Source organism: Copadichromis virginalis, linkage group LG13 (genome assembly GCF_057382275.1).
Source record: "Copadichromis virginalis isolate Kocher_CV1m ecotype Utaka linkage group LG13, C_Virginalis_male_GT1.1, whole genome shotgun sequence".
Lineage (NCBI taxonomy): Eukaryota > Metazoa > Chordata > Actinopteri > Cichliformes > Cichlidae > Copadichromis > Copadichromis virginalis.
This window is the reverse complement of record NC_140630.1, coordinates 14,762,535-14,783,951: the sequence shown is the minus strand read 5'-3', so window position 1 is coordinate 14,783,951 and position 21,417 is coordinate 14,762,535. Positions and strand designations below refer to the sequence as shown.

The 21,417-nt window shown below is 40.7% G+C and overlaps 1 protein-coding gene and 1 long non-coding RNA gene across 9 annotated transcripts in view; one reads left to right on the top strand and one right to left on the bottom strand.

Annotated features, from left to right (window-relative positions):
- Positions 1-573: 573 nt before the first annotated feature.
- On the bottom strand, positions 574-7,191 carry LOC146695370 (uncharacterized). The gene is made up of 3 exons (XR_014923577.1): positions 7,027-7,191; positions 5,289-5,424; positions 574-2,807 (listed from the first exon to the last, which is right to left on the bottom strand). It is a non-coding gene; the product is annotated as an uncharacterized LOC146695370 (long non-coding RNA).
- A 19-nt stretch (positions 7,192-7,210) lies between these two features.
- LOC146695369 (transcription factor COE3) overlaps positions 7,211-21,417 on the top strand; it is a 67,666-nt gene continuing 53,459 nt past the window's right edge. For 4 of the 8 annotated variants that reach the window (XM_085477477.1, XM_085477476.1, XM_085477478.1 and 1 more), the window contains exons 1-6: positions 7,213-7,955; positions 8,245-8,401; positions 8,711-8,774; positions 9,055-9,110; positions 11,016-11,089; positions 12,766-12,834. In XM_085477477.1, coding sequence (XP_085333603.1) covers positions 7,825-7,955; positions 8,245-8,401; positions 8,711-8,774; positions 9,055-9,110; positions 11,016-11,089; positions 12,766-12,834 — 551 coding nt within the window. In that variant the 5' untranslated portion in view covers positions 7,213-7,824. Of the gene's footprint in view, positions 7,956-8,244; positions 8,402-8,710; positions 8,775-9,054; positions 9,111-11,015; positions 11,090-12,765; positions 12,835-21,417 lie in introns of all 8 variants that reach the window. The other 4 variants (XM_085477471.1, XM_085477470.1, XM_085477473.1 and 1 more) reach the window with 2 other exon arrangements.

Sequence of the window (21,417 nt, the reverse complement as noted above, 5' to 3'; positions counted from 1 at the left end):
TTATATCTGATAAGCGTGTTGTCGACAGAGGTAATTTTGCTTTTCAGAATTATAATACACATCGGTTTTGTTAATTGAATCATGCTGCCCTTTGAGTTCACAAAACACGGGCTCAGTAATTAGCCTTGATTGCCTGGTCTGTGTTTCAGAAATTGTCGCTCCCGCTTTCTCTCTAGTGAACCTGTCCTTCACTTGAGCACAGACACTCCTTCAGCATTTCCACCCACTTTGTTTGTGAGTCTTTGATCCACAGTATTCCAGTTAAAGTTACACCCATGTGCTGCAAGTTGAAACTTTCAGTATTGTTGCTCAGGGGAACCTTATACCCGTGGCGCCTTCTGCTTTTGTCCTTCCCTTTAGCAACAGAACTCTCCTATGGTCCTGGACAAAAGACTACTCACGACACCATTTTATGATCTCTGTGATGATACTGTTTCCTTCTCCTGCTTGCACGTTGGCTTGGTCTGCCCATTATAATCCAAAATGTTTATGTCAGGAAACATCATTTGGGACTCTCCCGAGAGACAATTGTTGATTTGGAGTAAGGGATGAGAAACTATAAAAGAGACGCCCTTTATTCTGAGAAAGAAAACCAATCAGTATTTTCTCCATATTCACAATAACATAAAAGTATGAAAAAACAGATGCTGCCAAGTTCATAATTGAATCATAAAACCAAAACTCTAATTTATGTTTTTCTCTTTTTTCCAATTATATTGCTTCAGCTGGACTACACTATACAGCAATTATCAGACTGAGGATGATTGCGTTTGTGCACATACGTAGCATGCATATGAATTTACTTTTGTGTCGAGTTACACATGCATGCTAAGTATAATTGACGCAACATTAAAAAACATTTTCCATAACAACAACACAATCTGGCGCGTGAAACACTTAAAGGCAAGACCAACAAATACAGTATATGAAAGTAGAGAGTAAAGTGCTGCGATGTCTTGCCTCTCCAGTCTGTCTAATCACTATGTGAGTGAAACATTCATGGTACACTAGATCAGTTCAATATTTAATTTCTCAACAAAGACTACATGATGGAACAGATGCTCAAACTTTGTATGTTTCTCAGGAGAGCAAAACTCACTTTCATGCAGCTATTGAGTACAGAGATTCTGATTGTGTACAGGCTTTGTGTTGACTTCTTTTGGGCTCTTCACCTATGCACTAAATGTACAGTGATGGCTAAGAAGATGCTCAAACATATTAAGTGTGCACAGTGAGTCAGTGTTCAAACCACAGACTGAATACATCAATTGTTTACATCCAGGGGCACTGGAAAACTCATGCGTGGAAGCACATTAGCGATGCACCAAGGTTGCCCTTTGCCTTTATGTCACATTTCAAGTGAAAATTTGACTTGGCATGTTTACATAGGATTTCTTCATCTCCCTTTTAAACCCCTATGGGCAAGCTGAAGGTGAGGGGAACTAAGATTATTATCCCCCGTTTCTCTGAGGAGCTTTTCTTTATGCACACCCTCACAGATGTCGACATTTGGTTAGGCGGTGTACATAGAAGCCCCAGATTATCTAGCGCTCCAGGAAGTCTGTTTAGCTAAAGTTAGGAGTGGTTACTTTCCTGCACCTTTTTAATTTGCTCTGGTGTTTTGTAAGCTAGAGACCCCGCTACTTAGTCATACATCTGTGTTAAACGGGATTCAGGAGAAAAATATCGGTGATTGAAAATTGCTGTCCATTCAAAAACCAGGTCTTAGTTGTACTGATGTTCACATCAATAAGCTCCACTTGTGCAGATGTAGACCTAGTCACGGGAAGCGTAACAGATGGTGTACTATATGTCATAATGCTATAAAATCCAACAGGAATTGACAATTGAAATCCCACCCCAGAGTTTGCCTCTTTTAGCTTTGGCATAATCTTCTCAGGATTTCAATTGCAAAGTCAAAGAGAATAGTCTAGCACATGGGGACTAGTTATCTGGGGCAAATACGGTCTAAGGTTGACAATGCAAAGGCTATGTTTATGTGCATCACACTTGCTATACTGAATGTTTCCCAGAGTGCAAGAACATCCTCCCCTGAATTCTATTCCTCTTCCCACGTCCCAGTGCTGCCGTGGAAAGTAGGCCAAGTGAGCACCAGGGCGTTGCTTTTTTAAGATGATCAGTTTGTCAGTGTGTTTTTGTGTGTGCTCAGGACGGCTATTCATGTGGCTTGACTCTGTAGAACAAAGACCAGCATTATACAATTTGCAGCACTTCCAATAGCAAGGAAAAGGGAGAGGTTGGAAAATAGGGACAGGACAAGTGTGGATGAAACAAAGACAAAATCTGGCTTGTACTCTAATTCATTTACTTCCTCTTTTCCACCTCTTTGTTGCAGCAAAAAGGTCCCTTGCCAGTAACACTCCTCTGCAGGATCATACTGTACTCTGGCTGGCATGGATTATTTTTAGCTATTGCTGTGCAGCTTTCACCTTGACTCCCTCTGTCTTGACATCATAATTAACATTTCTGTTAATAGTAACACAGTCCGATATTAATAATCTGACTAAAATCAAAATGCATTTGTAGACTTGCCAGTTGCCATCAAATATGTATCTCCTTTATAATGGCAGCCCCTAAAGGAGAAAAACGAATTAGAGGCACTGATGCAACATGTTGAAAATATATATTTTGATGTAAGTAACTTGAGAATTATTAGTCTCTTGTGGGTGAGGTAGTATCACTGTGAGTTGGCAACACCTCCATCCTGGGGTCAACAGGCAAATTAAAGGTCTCTGGAGTACTGAGGGAAAGGCTGCTGCCTCTTTGGTCATGCATGCACAGGCGCTCTAAAAAAAATAAGAAAAAAAAGGAACAAGGTTAAAGCTGATGCCTCCTCTTTTGGAGGCCACTTTCCCCGATGCAACATGTGCCCACATCATACTTACTGATGAGGGTTTTTTTTTTTTTAAACTGACCTTTAAAGTCGGATTTTTGCACCCATTTTTCTGAGTGTCACAGTCTGTTTGGCAGTAGGGCGCCTATATATTAAGTTAATATGTTCCGATTTAGAGCTGCATAATCAAATTTGCCTCACTTCCATCATCGCCACTGAGAAATGTGAGGCGGCGTGATAACTTTTTTTTTTTAAATAAAGAATTTTAGATAGGCCTACAAAACAGTGATGGACACAATCAAGACCAGGGCTGTGTTAAGAGCGAAGGTATCCTGGGTATTTGGTCATGTGTATTTTGGTCTAAATTTCCAGGGGATATTTTAGATGTTAATAGCCCTGAAGTGGTCTCGGTTTCTTATTTAATTTCTCTCGCCTTCTTTAAATGTAATTCGCCCACAGACTGCGCCGCGAGGCTCTAAACCGCGCAGAAACTCTCTCATCATTTCCACAGCAGAATGGAAATGCAAATTGTGCGCACGGGCAATGCCCTTGACAGAACTCACCACTGCACACAATTAACATGAACACTCTGACAGAAGTTAGTGACGAAACGTGAGGTCACACCAGCACATTGTCAAATAATGTTTATTTCAGACACACAATAAACACATCAGAAATAATAATAATAATAATAATAATAATAATAATAATAATAATAATAATACATAAAAAACGTTCTTTCCTTAATTTTTTTAGCCCTTCAAATATCTGTTATTTTTTCTTATTCTAGTGTGCGAGATGACAAAGAAAAATAAAAATTTTTTTTTTATTATTTTAAAAATAATTCTGTTGCTTTTTAAAATAGTACCTGAATTTGAAAAAAGAAAATGTAGCTCGTGGGGCAGTGGGGAAGCAGTTACATATAAACCAAACTTGAGATTTTGCTATCTTGTCACTGAACAACACAGCTGCCTCATATCGACTCCATGATCTCAAGTGTAACCAACGAGGGGCGCTGTCCGTCTATTAGCTCCAACTTGACACGAACAGCCTTCATGATTGATCTCATCACTCTTGGCCGTTTGATTTTTTTTCTAACTACAATAATTAAAAAATATCGTGAAAACCATGTTTTAATATGAGATATCGAATTTTAGGCGTGCATTTATTAGGCCGATAAGTTGTAATAACTAAAGTTTGCACTGAAGGTTTTTTTTTTATATATATGTGATGCGGAATCAAGCTATTTGGTAATTTAATTAAAACTGATGGGGGAAACTGATATAAGTGATGTGTATTTTTTTCCTCCCTACTCATGAGAAAATTGTCAACGCACAAGCATCAGCTGGAGTTAATCTTTTCTAATTCAGCTACAAGTGACAGAAATTTTAAACAAAGGCTGTAGGCTGAAGCTCCCTAAATTAGTTTTCTTTGCGCGGTGTAACTTAAATTTCAACTTCAAATATTTTCACAAAATATTGTAGCTCTAAACAACGGAACAGGCGATGTTAGCTGTAAACAGTAAGTGGGCTGATTGCCTATTTGTTCCGTATGGAATTTGGAATAATGCCTAACTGTGGGCGTACTTGATAAATATTTAATCGAAAAAAAGAAGAAGAAGGAGAAGGGGGAAAAAGATCACTTTAAAACAACCTCTGCGATAAAGCCGTGAGGAAACTTGCTTGGTGGGTGCTAATAAAATTTCCTTCACTTCGCTTTTTAGCAATCAATCCATTAGGAAACAATGCAGGTGAGCATAATGAAAGTGTTGTCCCAATAAAGTGCATCGATGGACAGCTGGGCAGCGGCCGGCTGATTGACTTTGCCTTGACATCTGGGAGGCCCGCTGGCCCCTGGCACGCGTATAGGCTGATGTCGCCATTTACATGCAAATTTAAGGAGATCATGAGGGCCTCGCCCCGTAAATTCACACACACACACATAGACACACGCACACAAAAAAGAAGACGTCACCCTCGTCCCGTCGAGACGGGAGGTCTTCTAAAGTCACCCTGTAACATTTTTTTTTGAGTGGAAACCACGCGTCCCGAGGAGTTTGGTTTTATATCAGTGGTCAGGTCCAAATCTTTGGGGGTTCACTCATTGTGATCACTGAATAGAAAGAGTGAGATAACAGGGCCCCCGTGTTATCAGCCGGTCATTTATACGAGCATTCAGGCTGGCTTAATGCGGCCAAGATGAAATAGTTTGCAATTGTTTCCCCTTCTCTGTCACCCATCACTTACCTCTAGCACGCTGTTGAAAAAAGTGGATTTAAAAAAAATCTCTTAAGGAGAGTGGGGGAGGGGGTGGGTAATAAAAAGAAAATGTGACTGAGATGGTCTAATTCCACGCCCGTGCAAAGTTTTCATGCATGCAACCACTAAAACAAACGGGGATCAACATTTCTTTTATTTTGATGCTAACATTTCACCTAATGATGGAGAGCGCATTTTCCACGGTGTAAGCCCACCACGCAGATGATCCCACAGAATGAGCTGAGACGGATTCAGGCTCCGCGCCTCAGTGTGTGGAGCAGCTGACTCCCTCTCTCCACGTCCAGATGGCTCCTGCACACAGATTTGCATTCATTTTCCTTTAATATCTTCTGAAATAGCGGGGCAGCTGCATTTGTTGTCAAATACGGTTTAAAACTCCCTTTCAGGACAGCATCGTTACCTACGTGACGGGTGTGGAGATCCATTTTCCCTCTCCAGTCAACAGTATCAGATCTAAGAGGATTTGTCTCAAAGTCTCCTAATTTGATAATCAGATTTAAATCGCCTCGGTGCGTGTAATCAGGGGTTAAGTTCTAATAAGCGACTTGAAACTGTGCAAAAAGCACAGTGAGTTCTGTGCAAAAAAGATATTTGCAATCTCGGTAGAACAGACAAAACATTTGCAGCACGCGTCTCGATTTGTTTCATCTAAGGGGGAAAAATACAATTAACAAAGAGCACCCATTTGATTTCATTCTCATATCCTCCCCTCCCCACAAATTTAAACTTTGAGTTCTCTAAAAAAAATAAAAAATAAAAACAAAAATAAAAAGTTTAAAAAAAAATCTACAACCTGGTTTTGTAACTGGGCAATTTGGCAATAGATTGTGTAGAGGTGAAAGCAACAGCTTATAATTCACTTATCTTTGGCAGCAGCTATTAACCCTCTGCACCAGCTAGATAGATTGCTCAGGATATAGCACACATCTCTCTTCCTCGCACCCTCCCCTCTCTCCTTCATCCTCTCCCCCCTTTCACCACTAATGAACCGAATTGCTTGCTTGTCCCTCTCGGACGGAGTCGGACATGTAGGCAGTTGGCTCTTTAAAAATGATTAAGATGTTTCTGATTATTAGGTACATGGCGTGCATTAAATGCGGAAGACATAGAACCATGGATTTCCCGAAGTTTGTTTAATGTCATGAGACACCGACTCTGATTTTTAATCTATAAAAGAGGTCAAAAGACCTGACTTTATCTGCAGTAAATGGCACCGCGATGTGACTGATTTGTTTTGACATTAATAACAAAGATGCTGAAAAACTCCGTCTGATTTCCAAACTTTGCTCCCTTTTTTGGATTTTGTGCGCAAAAACTAAAACATAAAAAAAAAAAAACCTGCCCGACTGCCCCAGCGAAACAAATGAGTCAAATACCTGTTGTTAAAAAAAATGATCAATGAAAAGTTAATGTAAATTAAAATATTTATAATCATGTGTGATTTTATGATTTCCGCGTTGTGTTAATTACACCTTAATTACAATAACATAACCCACAGCACGCGATCACAATACGAAATAGAATATATATCAATTTTATGAAGAAGCATAATCTGCTCTTATTGAAATATGATTTATGGCCTTTAATCTCACAGACACTGAGATGCTTTCGATACGTCAGTGAACAAACAGTCTCATCAAGTCAATTTGTAATGGTGTTAACAAATTTAATCGAATAAATATATGAAATGCTATTAATTTTAATCCATTATAATAAAACTAATCACGGAAATTGCAATCGGTAGGCCAGCTAAAAATAATAAGCACTGAATTCCGAATAATTGTTATGTATTATTATTATGATTATTTTATTATTATTATTATTTTCCTCCTCATTATGTGTGATGGTTACACCCGGTTGAATTTTCCATATCATTAAAAAAATCAAACTCACCACATATAGGGCCTAAGCAAGAGGAAAAGTGGAGCGAATGAGTGTTCTCAAGCTGCTGCACTATAGGGCTGTACCCGTACAGTGGAGCGCCACTGCCTGACAGGAACCGTCAGAGCTCCATATATGGTCAAAACCACGCCCCTTCAGCGTCATATTCTGACAGCGCCTCTCCCGTGGGTTTAGAGTTTTGGCTCCCGGGAAAGATTTCAGTCCTCGGGGAAAGAGGGCTTAGTTTTGCATGTTCCCATCCATCCTGCACGACGCGAAAGGGCCCCTTATCCACCTCTCCTGTGTACTAGGAACACCTCCACTGGTGATCAGCCTTTGCCTGTGTTTGTCTTGTGGAGAAGCAGCAGCACCTTTTCAGGAGTGGGTTTTTTATTCAACAAGAAGTCCTGAAGGTTTTGGATGCGGTGCTTCAGGGATGTGGGCACTTTGAGAGCAGCATCACCCACAAACACAAACAACTGCCATCGATTTTTCTGTGAATAGCACAAAAAAAAAAAGAAAAAGAAAAAAAAAACAGAGGAACAATAGCAACACAAAAAAATCTTGTCTATTGAACAATTCACTTTTCCAGTCTGTGGATACCGCTCTAACTAAGTACAGCACTTTGAGAATTGTTCACATCGGACGGACTGAAGAGGGAGGCAAGACCTGTGGACCGGGTTTTCCCTCGCAAGTCTGAATCGGCTCTCGCTACTTATCCCGTGAAAAAAAAAACCCTGAAGGATAACACGCTTGGACGTTTATTTGCCTAATTTCGCAGGAGGCTCTTTTTCACGCAAATTGTCCTAAATGTTTGGGATTCAGGAAACTATACCGCGGGGTGGGACGACGATGAAGGAGGAACCGCTGGGTGGACTGAACTCGGTCCGCTCCTGGATGCACACAGCTGGGGTGGTGGATGCAAACACAGCCGCCCAAAGGTACGCATGCCAAAAAGCATCTGATTTTTCTCACGCATTCCCTCCTCATCATATCGACCCCTCAATCCCCTGAATACTCTGTATCAATTACGGTCTCCCAATAAATGCCCCCCCTTCGGCTTTCCCTTCTTTCATTACATCAGATTACCCATTATTGTGACAAATCAAGAAATCTCCCCCGTACTCAAGCGTGCTTCTGCATCTCCAATGTTTCCATCAGCTTCTCCATCATCTAGTATCCCCGGTGTCCGGTGCTTAACCGAGATGGTCTCTTGTTTTCTCCCCGCAGCGGTGTCGGCTTGGCACGGGCACATTATGAAAAGCAGCCCCCTTCCAACCTCAGAAAATCCAATTTTTTCCATTTCGTCCTGGCGCTGTATGACAGACAGGGTCAGCCCGTGGAGATCGAAAGGACAGCTTTTGTGGACTTTGTGGAGAAAGAAAAAGTAAGCGGTGTATTTTAGAATACATGCACCTCTCTACATAATCAGCACATGTATCGAAATTATGTACTCAGAAATGGGCAATGGGTTACTAAGGGGAAGTCACGTGTAATATTGATTTTCTTTAAAAAGAAAAAAAGGAAAAAAGGAAAAATTCAATTCCTTGATGACAGAGGGTCATTTTAGCATCTAAAGCCGTTTCTCTTCTTTAGCACCAAAACTCTGAATTTATTTTTAAACGCATAGACATGTGGTGGTGATGGGCAGTTGTTTTTCTGATTGCTGATTTTCACAAACTGTTGTTTTCTGCAGGAACCAACCAGTGAAAAAACTAACAATGGGATACATTACAAACTACAGTTATTGTACAGTAACGGTGAGTGAAACTGTCTTTAATATTTTTAAAAACATGTGAAAATCTATCAGTGAGTTTGTCTGTGTGCGTAAAACCACATGTAATAATAATAATAATAATAATAATAATAATAATAATAATATTATAAAATTATAATCACTATCTGAACTCTTAGATTTTAATGAAAAGTTTTTTTTTCTTTTTTCTCTTTTTTTGAGGGTTTTATTATTATTTATTTTCATAAATTCATTACCCACAATTCCTTAAAAATGTAAAAGTGCTCCTCTTTTTCTCTCCCCAGGCGTCAGAACAGAACAGGATCTTTACATACGGTTAATCGATTCCATGACGAAGCAGGTAAGCTGCTGCTGTTACACTTGTTTCTGCGCACAGTGCAAACTCCACGGTTCACAAGTGGGGGAGGAAAAAAACATTTAAAAAAAGCCAAACAAAATCTTAACATGGCGTGTAAATCGTCACCCCTGAGATACATAGACACACTTCTCGGTTTTCTAAAAAAAAAAAAAAAAAAAAAAATCTGCTTGCAAAATGCAGTTGTGGCACAAAATAAAAATCAAATTACAGATGGAATCAGAAGAGACAGCTTCCATTTTGACTGTTTACGTTTGACCATATCATATTGCAAGACCCTAAAGTCAATTTCTCTTCGCCAGAGTTGAGTCTTTTTTTTTGTAGGTTCAGTTTGTCCAGCATTAAAATTTAAACACTACCTCTGCTCCATATGATCCGATTTGACTTTTCCTGCAAAGAGTCAGAGGTGACGGTCTAAACATTTTTTTAAAAAAAATTGCTTTAAATGTTATATTTATAAAAATAGACATTTAAAAAATTCTGCTCAGGTGTAAACACGTGAATGGCTTTCATAGCGTAAAAATAAACCCCCAAAAATGCTTATGAGTATTTTTTTTGTTTTTTTTTAGATTACCGAACTTAATTATGATTAGGGAAAATAAAATTAGACGCCACGCTTTCGTCTCTCCATATCGTGTTGTATTATTAAACAGAGGATTTAGCTAGAGCCTCAGCCTCCTGAATAGAGCCGTGAAGCCTGGACCACTGGTCACAGACAACATTCCTGTGCGAATGATCCGAGTCAATGACGCAGAACAAGCAATTTATGGATTTCTGTTTCTACAGCTGCAAATAGCCACATAAATCAAACCAATATAGATAATCGCCTGGTTCCCCCGAAAAAAAGAAGAGAGGGGAGGAAAAAAACCCCACAGCAGGTCAAGTAGGACAGCTTTTAGAAGCGAGAGAGAGTGATGCGACCTGGTTCAGATATGTCACTTTTTCAAAGTCATTCTTTCCTGTTGGCATAAAGAGAGTCAGGGGCAAAAAATACAAATTTCATTCTAGGCAAACAGAACGTAAAAATTAAATGCAACCTATCAGGTTTTTTTTTTTTTTAATTATATATATATATATATGTAGATTTTTTTGGCATTATGTGCAATATTTTCTTTATAATTTGTTGCTTTGCTTTGCATTTACACTCGGTGCCGGTTCAGCGTACGAGGGAGTAAAGTGTCTATCCTTAGAAATGGTAGAAGGAGGGAGGGATCGAGGGAGGGAGAGAAGAGCGGCAGAACTGATAGCTCCACGCCATCTGTTTCAGCCAATGCTCAAAAATTACTCAACCGTACCGCCAGACACCGCTTTTTATCCACAGAAAGATCATTGTTAGCGGCTCAAAATAAACAACAGATTGCCCATTAACACTTTCCCCCAAATATCCCCAGATTATAAGCATATTGATGACACTTCTATTGGATCTCTCCTTATGAAAATCCCTCTGTCTCCCCCCCTCTCTCTCTTCCTCTGTCTGTCTGTGCCACATATTATCCAGATTAATAAAAAATACAGTTTATGATTATTATTAAATATATGGATTGCTACTTTTATTTTTATATAAATTTTTACTATTGCTGCCACAAAAATGTAGAAGCAGTTGATATTTGTGCATTTTTTAATAGTTAAATTTAGACAGTCATTTATGTTTATAGAAATCAGTATAATTTACAGCACAGGGGAATGCTGGGATTATTTGAACCACATTTCCTATTCAGTATTTGGTCTCATCTGTTATATTGTGTTGCTCTAACATCACGTGTGTTCATGCCCTGATTTATTTTGTTAAACAGTAGCCTAATTATTTGCCAGTTCAAGAGTTTTCTTGATGTGTGTGTTGAAAACGACGGCTGTGTTTTCACTTTATTTCCATCTCATTTTGTTTCAAAGGCCATAGTTTATGAGGGTCAAGACAAGAATCCAGAAATGTGCAGAGTTCTTCTTACTCATGAAATTATGTGCAGGTAAGCGTTATTTTCCTGCTCTGTCCATTTTGCAGATTCAAGCAAAAAGTAATTCCCTCCCCTTCAATAAGTTTTGACACTCATGATGTGATGCAGCGAGCCAAAACTGTCCTGTGGTCCTTCAGCAGCCACAGAGCGAGAGAGAGCTGCTGTCATTTCTAACTTTGATATGATGTGATTCAACTTTGATATGAATATGACAGTGAAAATGAACTGTCTTTTCCAGTGACGGGGAACTGAATGTGTAATAAACACTCAGTGACAAAGTACATAAGTTGTGGTTTTGTTTTTTTTAATCTTTTAGTTTGTTTTTATATTTTAAGAATTATATATCAGCATGCCAGGGACAATGTGTCTTCTGTTATGCATTAATGCTGCATGCTATGCATCTTTTTTTTTTTTGTACTCAATTCTCAGTTGATCCCACCTGTCAACAATGATCAGCAAGCCTTTTAGTGTCATTTAACCACATAAATCTCCACTCATATTGCGCTGCTATTCAGCGGTGTCATTGATACTAAAAGGAAAAACGCCTTTTGTTGTTATTGTTGAGCTCAGCATGAGCTTTGTGAACATTGAATTCGGATACTGTCGGTTAACCGCTCCTTTGTTGCACCGGTGCATTGTTCAAGTTACTGGTTGAGAGCAAGTGCAGCATGAGAGCTGAGAATGATTTGTCTTTTTCCATGCATAAACTCATCACTCACGCTCAATTTATACAAGCATCCATCACTTATTTGTGACACATTGAATATGGTCGTGCTCGAGAGGTAATATATTTTTTTTTCCAAAGGGAAGTGCATTTTGCTGCTGAATAAAACAACTACTACAACTGCTGCCTATTATCACATAAGAAGATATACATAATGAGAATATTCTTTTGATATATTATCTAATTAAAGCATATTTTATTTTAGCCGTGTAATAAACTAGTTTTTGAATTATATATTTTTTCTCAGTACTTTGCAGCCATAAAACACTTTTTTATTATTGCTTCTAGAAAGTCATGTAAATCAGGGATATTTAAATAGCGTGTGCTTGACTGACAGTAGCTTTGCACAAAATCTTTGTTTTCCCTTTTCTGCACCATATGGCATAAATCAATCTTATTCACATATGTTTATATGTTTTCATTTCAAATGGAAGCTGGGATGATGTATTTGTTTATTTTTGCTGTTTTTTTTTTTTCCAGTCCCAATCAAAGAAGTGAAAGGCAGCTAGCTATAGGCTTAGGGAGGAGATGGTTGAAACATGTGGTGGAAGATAGATTAGTGCTTTTGAGGCCATAATTGATAAATGCCCCGCAGAAATATTGGTTGAGGGTGGCACCTTGCATCTCCCTCAGAAATAGCAGCTTGGCAATTAGAGGTAAACAAAAGCTGAAGCTGTGAAAAGTGACTCCCCTGCCTCCTGGCCCAATCCCCACTCCCCTCCCCTCCAACACTAAGCCAAACAACACAACATGTTGTTTTCACCATTTTTATCAGCCATCAGCATCAATGGAAAGGATAGATTGAGTGAAGGAAATCTCATGGTAATTTTTACCCCCCATATCAAAAGCACTCAGATACGCGTAATACATGCATGTTTTTTTTTTTTTGTGCATTATTTATTTATTTGTATTTATTGTGCAAAGTATCGCTTGCCCTGTAACACACTTTTCTATGTTTTTGTAGCCGATGCTGTGACAAGAAAAGCTGTGGAAACAGGAACGAGACTCCCTCAGACCCAGTGATCATTGACAGGTAGGCCGTGTGCAGCTTTTTCCTTTTCTGTGTTTGCGAACAGGGAATGAGTAAGTGAATGAGTGAGCGTCAGACTGACTAAATGCATGAGTGACTGAGTGGATGAGCAGGCACACGGATGAGCTAGTGAACAAATTAGTCCCCTCCCGCTGTACCAGACGGCCCAGTTGGGCTGACTTGCATCTTACAGCCCACAGTGTGGGAACTGTGGGTGACTCTGTGTGAGTGGCTGAGGGGTGTCTTTCCCAAGTACCTGTGCACTGAGGGGCGGTCACCACCTGGATAGGGTTTGTTCAGTCACAGGTGGTTCAATCACTAGAGGATCATGCTGGGAATACACCTAATTAGCTTAGGCAACTTCGCATTTATTTGGCTGGCTTCCTTTCTTTGTTTATGACAGTGATGCTTACACTGTCAATAGTTGTTTTTCATTGACTGTTTCCTTCGTTCAAGTTAGCTGTGAGCTAGGTGCCATTAAAGCTTTGTTTTAGGAGGGATAAACATTTTATGTCTGCTGTTTTGTTCTGCACCTTCAGGCTAGTTATCTGCCACTTTTATATTACCTTCATCACTTTATAAAGTGGGAGAATAAATGGCCTTCTTCCAGGCGTTGACATTTTCCCTCACACTGTGAAACTATAGGTCTTGGTCAATGTGAATATGTTTAGGTTGGTGGTACGAGGGTGTGCGCGCTTATGTGCTTATGTGTGTTCGGTGGCTATAGAGGTGAGGTAGGGGGTGTAGTTTGAGCGTCGATCTCAATGTAACTCTCACCACGTAGTAGGGAGAGACAGCAATGCTAATGTTTGACTAGCTGGAATCACTGTTTGCTTAGTGGAGAATGCCTGGTATCTGACAGAGGGGACAACTCTCTTATTAGTAATCAAATAGGGCTGAGCAGTTGTTGCTGCCACTCCACTCCAGCGGCTTCTCATGCATCAGGAAGTAGGAGCTGGCTGCCCTGGGAGCCTGGATGGATTACCAGAGCTACTGCTGTCTGAAGTCAAGCTCACAAAGACACACATGTAGATAAACGCAGATGCACACTCAGACAAGGACACAAACGCAGACAGACAGACACCCACACACACGCATGCACATCCTCAAACACACACGCGTGCTGCTTGTATGTCGTTCATGCTGTTGCTGTGGCTGAATGTATCTCAATGCAAGTACAAGAAAACTATTGAGGGTTTTTTTAGGGCATCGTAAGAGTATAGCTTTTTCCTTTTTTTTTCTCGCCGGATTGCAAGGATTTCTTAATTCATTAGTCAGGTGCATTTGTTCCTTACAATAGTGACAGCGATAGTGCAAACATTAACATATAACTTGAGACGTCTACGTCTCCTGATTTCCGCCGCTTTCATGTTTGCTTTGTGCTGCTCTGCTGCCTTTTACTGTTTAGAGTTTCGCACGCCATTGTTCTTCAATCTGCGGGACAAAACATGTAACTTAAGTACAATAAGCAAAATGAATGCATGGAGAATTAAAGTCAAGAAGAGGGGTGGGAAAAAAAGAACAGGGAAGAAAGAAGCGGATGGATATTGTAAGCTCAACTGGCTCAGGGAGGGCTCGGATTTTCATTGTGACGAGTCTGAATAGGAGTAGAGTATCCCTTTCCTTGCACAATGAGCAGCTCTGTTGAAACACAAAAGCATATGTTCCTCATTAGACCCTCCCATTGTCTCCATGTCGTAACTATGAGCCCGTCAGCTCACCCTAACAGACCCACACAGGTTCCCAGTGACTGAAGGAGGCTCGCAGAGAGGGGTGCTTGTGAAAGGTTGCAGGGTTTAGCAAGAGTTACGGACACGGCCAGAGCACACTGTAGGCTTGCTATGTAAGCTTATTTACTGCAATTACTTGACTTTTCCCGCTGTGCATATGGGTAAGCTTTTCTGTTAAAGCTTCCATGTTTTACAGCCATTTCTGTTACATCTGTCATTTTCTCATGCACATCATTACAGGCACCTGTGCTGCGGTCGCTGCTGGCAGAAACTGATTATTTCCAATTGAGTAGAACATAGTTGAGTGACATAAACCTAGAGGAGAGGTTTGATTGTTGAATCAGGCACGTCTCATCTGTCTACAATTACAGTATGAAAACCAGCTAGCACTGCCACATTTCCCAGAGAAACAGTAGCATGGCCGAACCTTAAGAAACAGATTTGGAGTGAATCATTGATGGCGTTCATTCTCTGTAACATTTTCCCAGATGGTAAGAGGGGAAAGCGCACACAGCTAGCTGGCATCTAGCAAGACATTAACTGGCATTCCCATGGATCTGGCATATCCAACGGAGTTTGGGAAACTTATCATTCCAAATGTGTCCTATTTTCCTGCGGTCAAGCCAGACATCTGTTTACCCTATTTTCTCTCAGAGTTTTGATACAGATTTTCACTCAGATTTTTGAAGAGGAAGGATTCTCTTTAAAAAAAAAAAAAAAGTTGGTTAGATATAGGCCCAACAGCTGTCACAAAGTTTCAGCACTGCTTGGTCTTTAAATATTTCAGCACTTACATTTGATGCCCTTGCATAATTCATATTAATTTTTGGATGAAGAAAGGCCCTATTTTTGCTGCATTTGGGTGGGTTTATATGTGCTACTAAAGTTTCAGTGTCTTTTGCAAAAGTCAGTTTGTATTTTGCTCTACAAATTCACTGTTAAGAGCATGAGCACTCTTTTTCCTTTCTTCAGACATCAAACCAGAAACTAAAAAAAAAAAAAAAAGTAAGTCAGTCCGTGCTTGTTAAATAAAGGAAACAGCCACTAATTGTAGCATTGTTGCTATGATCGCATAGCTGTACACTTTGCTATGTCTCATTTATAAATCCAGCAGTGCTACAGTTGTCACATTTATAAGTTAATGGTCCTTTAAAGTAAGTGGGAGTGTAGGCTGATTTAACTGGTAATTTAAGTCTTTAGAAATATAGTGATGAGGCACCCAATATCTGATTAGATGGTTTTCCCATTTACAGTACACGTATAGCCAAACATAACTCAATTTACGGTGACTCCTCTGGTTGGGTATCTGCCTTCACTCTCTTGCATATTGACTTTGTCCTCTCTTGTGTGAAAGATTAGATACATTGTTCCGGCTTACACATGGATTTTGTAATAAGACGGCACATGTTGTTGAAAGAGGAGAGAAAATGACTCATTCTGACTGTCAGGGTTCAAAGGTCACATTTTACACAGGGATCTCGAGCAATTTATGCAAGTAGCATTGAAACAGACAAGCGGCAAATGTGTGTATGAATTTGGATTTTTTTTAAGGTGTGTGAGTTTACGCTGCCATTCACCAACAGATTCTGGACCATATCTAAACATGTCAGCTTCATTTATTCCAGCGGCTACGGCCCTCCCTTTCACTTCCTGTCACAAAGGTCAAAGAGCACTGACCTTTGGAGTGCAGCCCAGCCACTGAATAATTCATGACATTGACTTGTTTTTTCCCCTTATTTTTCCCCTTGTCTCTTTCTTTCTCTCTCTTTTTTTTTTGGTCAGCACACATGGTTGTGCTGTGGGAGGCTTTTATTCATTTAGCTCATTTATAAAGGCCTCACCGCACCTGTTCGTGTGTTAATGCAATTAAATTTTTGCCTAATGTAGATTTTGCTTAGCTTTCTGTTATGTCCCTCATTAGTGAGCCTGTATTTTCTAAATGACTTTGCGTTATCGTTCATTTGTGGAACACCTACGAGGTCATTTCCCAGAGTGCACTTGACTTGTTGTCAAGTTGTTTACCAGAAACAAAAGACCGCAGCCTTAGAACGTCTCGCATGTGGTTCCCTCGGCCTTCTAAGAAACAAATCGGAAAATTTGTGCGCTCCCATCTGGTTTGTGCAAAACCGTGATTACCTCCAAAAGCTGAACAAATGCCAGTATTTATAAGGTCAGCCCTTTATGTGGAAATGTGATGTAAATGAGAATCAGCGAAAGGGGACATTAAGCAAAATTAAATTCATTGTCTCCTTTAATGTCATTTACATTTTTGGCTAAGCCCTGGACTGTCAAAGAGGATTTCTAAAACCATTTTAATTGCACATCAGCATTGGAAAAGAGGGTGTGTTTTCACTGAGCGGCTGACTTGATAACCTGCAAAGAGAAGTCTGTTTATGAAGTGCCTAAATGACATGTTTTCACTGCATCTGCAGAGGGGCAATTAAGATGGCACTCGGTAGGTAGTGTTAATCTAACACCATCCCACCATCCATAATGAAAATGATGCAGTGGATAGGGTCACTGTTGTTTTGATTTAGAGTTGATTGCTGCAGGTGTTACTTTTATTTCTCTTTTTAACATTATACCACTGAGCTGTGGGCTCTTTAGATTTTACAGTGAGTCATTTAAAGCTGTTAACATGTATAGGAAATGCTCTGTTATTATATTTACACACGCATGCAAACACCTGCAAATGTCTTATTATTTGCGGCTTAATAAAATATCCATCTTGCTGTTGGATTTATGGCTGTGTTTGGTGTAATTCGTGTGACAGATGTGAGTTTTTCACGCCCATTGAGAAATGGGAGAATAAACTGGCCACCCCTGCCTAAGTCGACGTGATGTTTGAGTGAAGCCTGTCTCCTCCCGAGCCAGAGTAGGAAGAGCAGGAAGTGTTGAGAGTGAAAGCTGTACTTGGCAGCCCTCCTTTGGCTTGCACTTGCCGAGAAATGAAACCCAGACCCTCTCTGCAGCCCCAGAGCCAGAACCTCCTTCCCAGTGCTCCAACATCCAGGATTGGGTAATACTGTTCACTAAGCAAAACATTACCTCAAATTATACTCGCCCTGTTTTCTATTCCCTCCTCCCTCATGTCGGTTTTATCGCAGTTTGTAAATGTCAAGACACGTACAAAGACGCACAGTATAAATGATATTTTCCAAATTATGCTCACATGTTTGGGTTCACATGAGTGGCGGCTGAATGTAACGTGGTGCCTGACGTTCCCGAGGGAGACCCACCTCACTAGGGTAGGATTCCCCAGTGGCATCAGCTAATGGCAAGACTTGACAACAGCAGAGAAGCCGGGGGTGTTGTGTTTTACTAGCGCTGAGCAGGGGTGATGACTTTAACATGTGTGCAGAGAAAGACGGAGATGTTTGTGTGGCGTGTGTGCATGTGTTTTGTGTGTGTACCTGCATCTCTGAGTGTGTGCACACACTCGCGTGTGTGTGTGTGTGTGTGTGTGTGTGCTGTGCTAAAGAGAGAGGTGTGCAGTACGAAAGTGGCGCGGGCCAACAGAGCGACGGATTCGGCTCCAGCTTGACGGCAGTGAAAGACGAAACATGGTTCCACATGTGTTGAGAAAGAGCAGTCCATCTGTCCATTGAGACAACCCCTCCCCCCCTCCAACCCCACCCCCCTTCTCTTTCCCTCTTTCCTTCTCTTCCTCTCTCCTTCTCTAGCTGCCCGAACCACCCACCCCCTCCACTTTTTACTCCCCTGGTTCACTGCTGACAGAAACAAGGCCAGAGCTGGGGTGATGGGATGAATGCTGGGCCAAGAGCAACACTGGACCTTGTATACACACAGTTACACACACACACACACACACACACACACACACACACACACACACACACACACACACACACACACACACACACACACACACACAAGCCGAAGAGGAGTAAGAAAAGGTTATCAAAGATTTTATATTTATTTATTCACTTGTTTTTTTGTTTTTTTTTGGTGTATGTCTTTATATGTTGTTAAAGTTTGCCATCTTTATTCGCCGACTTGTTTTTCCATAGTTTTCATGTCCAGCTGCGGAGCGATCATTTATTTTGATATTATGAGCGAAAACACTCTATCGAGATTTATTCACTGTTCCCCGACACACTGCTGCAATAAGCCACCGTGGTGAAAATCCTACATTATTGAAATTAAATCTGAGGTAAATAAAACATGCCACTCTTTCTCAAATATTTAGCAGCTCTCCTTTATAATTAAACTTTGTAGCTGTTGTGATGATGTTGTTTGGTTCCTTAAAGCATTAATGACGCAAGATCTTTGTCGAACAGCTCCCGATTCTGTGAATCACATTTAGGTCACTCAGACCTATGTGTGTGTGTTTTTTTTTCTTTTTCCTTTTTTGTGCTATTTTTTCAGTTGAAAAAGAGTCTCCTTTCTTTCTCTTGGCATGTTCTTACTCCCATTCAATCCTTATTAGGTTTCCCCTAATTGTCAAACAAACTGTTGGGTCAACCTCAGTCGTATCTGGCCGTAAAACAGCACATTAGGCCCTGGTGAGGGATATATGTGGTATTTCATCGGAGACGGAGTAATGCTGGGGTTTTATGGTTAAGTACCAGTTCACGCCCACGCCATTTGTTTCGCATTAGAGTGGAGGTTTTGTAAATCAGATCAATATGTTCGCTGAGATGTGATTCCATGTTGGGATCTCCCGAGTCGTTCTTTCCTCAAGTATTTTTCTTAGGGGACTGGTTGTCGATGCACACTCCTCTGCTCCCCCTCCCTGCCCATCCTTCCTTTTTTCCCTACCTCTGTCAGTCCCTCCCTCCACCACCGCCGCAATCTTTTTCCATTTTCTGAATGTAGCAATTTGTAGTGTGACACAGGCTAGATTAGGATGGGAAGCAGTCTGAAGATTTCATCGGACATGGTCCTGCTCCCGCTGGTGTGAGGTCACAGGACAAAGATGGGGGGAATTCAGGGATAGGGTCATCAGTTACCTCGGGGAAACGAGCTGGTCTGCTGGCTGCTCTGTTGGCCCCAGGGGTGCCTGGGATGTATCGGAGGAGAAGCCCCAGAGAAAGAACCCTGAACCAGTGTCATTTATTAAAAGTGACAAGTTATTTCTAACTATAGCTCTGTTTTTATTGTTTTACAATGCTGTCATTTGGAACAGTGCCTCTCTGTTCAGGAATCACAAACAAGTGATGAATGAACCAGGTGACCAGCTTTTTTACCATACACACATGCTCGATGCTCCTCTGCAACACAAGCGCGCTGTTAAATGATATTTTGTGTCTCATTTCTGTGGTAAATTAAACAAATGTGCAGGTTTAATAAAGATCGACCCCGTGATAAGTGTACTAAAAACATTTCACCATGCACCAGATTTTCCTGCAGGACATTTGTTCAGTAAATTAATAACAGCTTACAGTATGCATCTCAGCTTGACCTCTGCATAATCAGTACCAGGAGTTCTGCAGAATATGACCACACTGTGAGGTGTGTGTGTGCACAGAGAGTAGATATTCAGCTTTTACTGTTTCAGTTGTTTTTCTATTCTGGGTTTTATTTATAAAAATCATAAAGTTCACAGTAATAATGGCATATTTTTTTAGTGTTTGACCAAAGCTCTTCATTGAGGGTCACTGAGGTACTCTGCTCCCCATCTTTTTTTTTACTGCCTGCCCCAACTGCGTTAATGATATATGACAGAAATTTCCTTGTGCTGGTTCAGTGGCAAGAAAGGTCCTGGCTAGTCTATATCAATCCATCTGACTTATGTTCCCATGTCTTGAATTACCGCTTGATGGAAACCTGCTGTGGGCTTCTCTTGCCAATTGAAATCAGATCTCCTCCACAGCCTGGTGTGATATTGATCCATATTCAACACCCAGGCTGCAGATCGATCAGTATTGATTTACAATAAAAAACACTCCTCTGCTTGTTCAGCACTGCGATCGATACTTTAAAGTAAAGGGGGGGAAAAAAATTTAAAAAGAAGAAAAACAGGGCTGTTCTTTCTACCATGCAGCGACCAGCTGGAATATATTAAAAAATATATATGAAGAGATGTTTCATTTCATTAGAGGAGTGCGAGTTTAAGTGACCAAACCTTGACCACGCCAGCAACCGGCAACCACGTCTGCAGTGAACAATGATCCTCTCCTGCTCATGTGAGACAAACCAATAAAAATGGTTTAACAGGATGACACTTCTATAAGGACTCATTTATTGAAGGAGGTGTGTCTGTTTCTGAATTAGTGGCACATCTGCACTGCAGTGGGGAGTGCTAAAACTGTCATATCAAATCTTTCAGAAAATTGAAATGGAATGCTAAAAGTGGTGGATCGCTTGAGCTTGATTTCAGCGTGTTAACACGATGACATGATTTCCTGCGGTTTGATATTAATTCATGTCTCATTCTCTATCCCACCCGCACACACACGCTGGGCCCCTGCCTTCCACACGGTCATCATTAGGACCCAATACAACACCGAACACACTGGAACAGACTAACAGGACCTATTGAGCTCCATCCAGATCCACTTTCCTCCCTGTCACATCTTAGTCCTAATCTCTCGGACTTCCTCTTCTCTGCCAAATAACTGTTCCCATCCAGCAGGTCCCAGCTTTGGCCCGGGCTGCCAACATCTGAAAGTTATTATCCCCAATCTCTGACATCCAGGAGTTTACAGTTATATAATGATGGGGAAAACCACATGTCCCCAGAGGCAGAGAACATTTTTGAGATGCCTCCCCATCTGTTTTGGGGGAGCTGCCCATTTTGGGCCAAACTCAGAATGGCAAGCAGGCAGATATTTTTTGTAATCTTTTATTTTCGACCACTGGAACAGGCCAGTCTGGGAGTCATTATATGGGG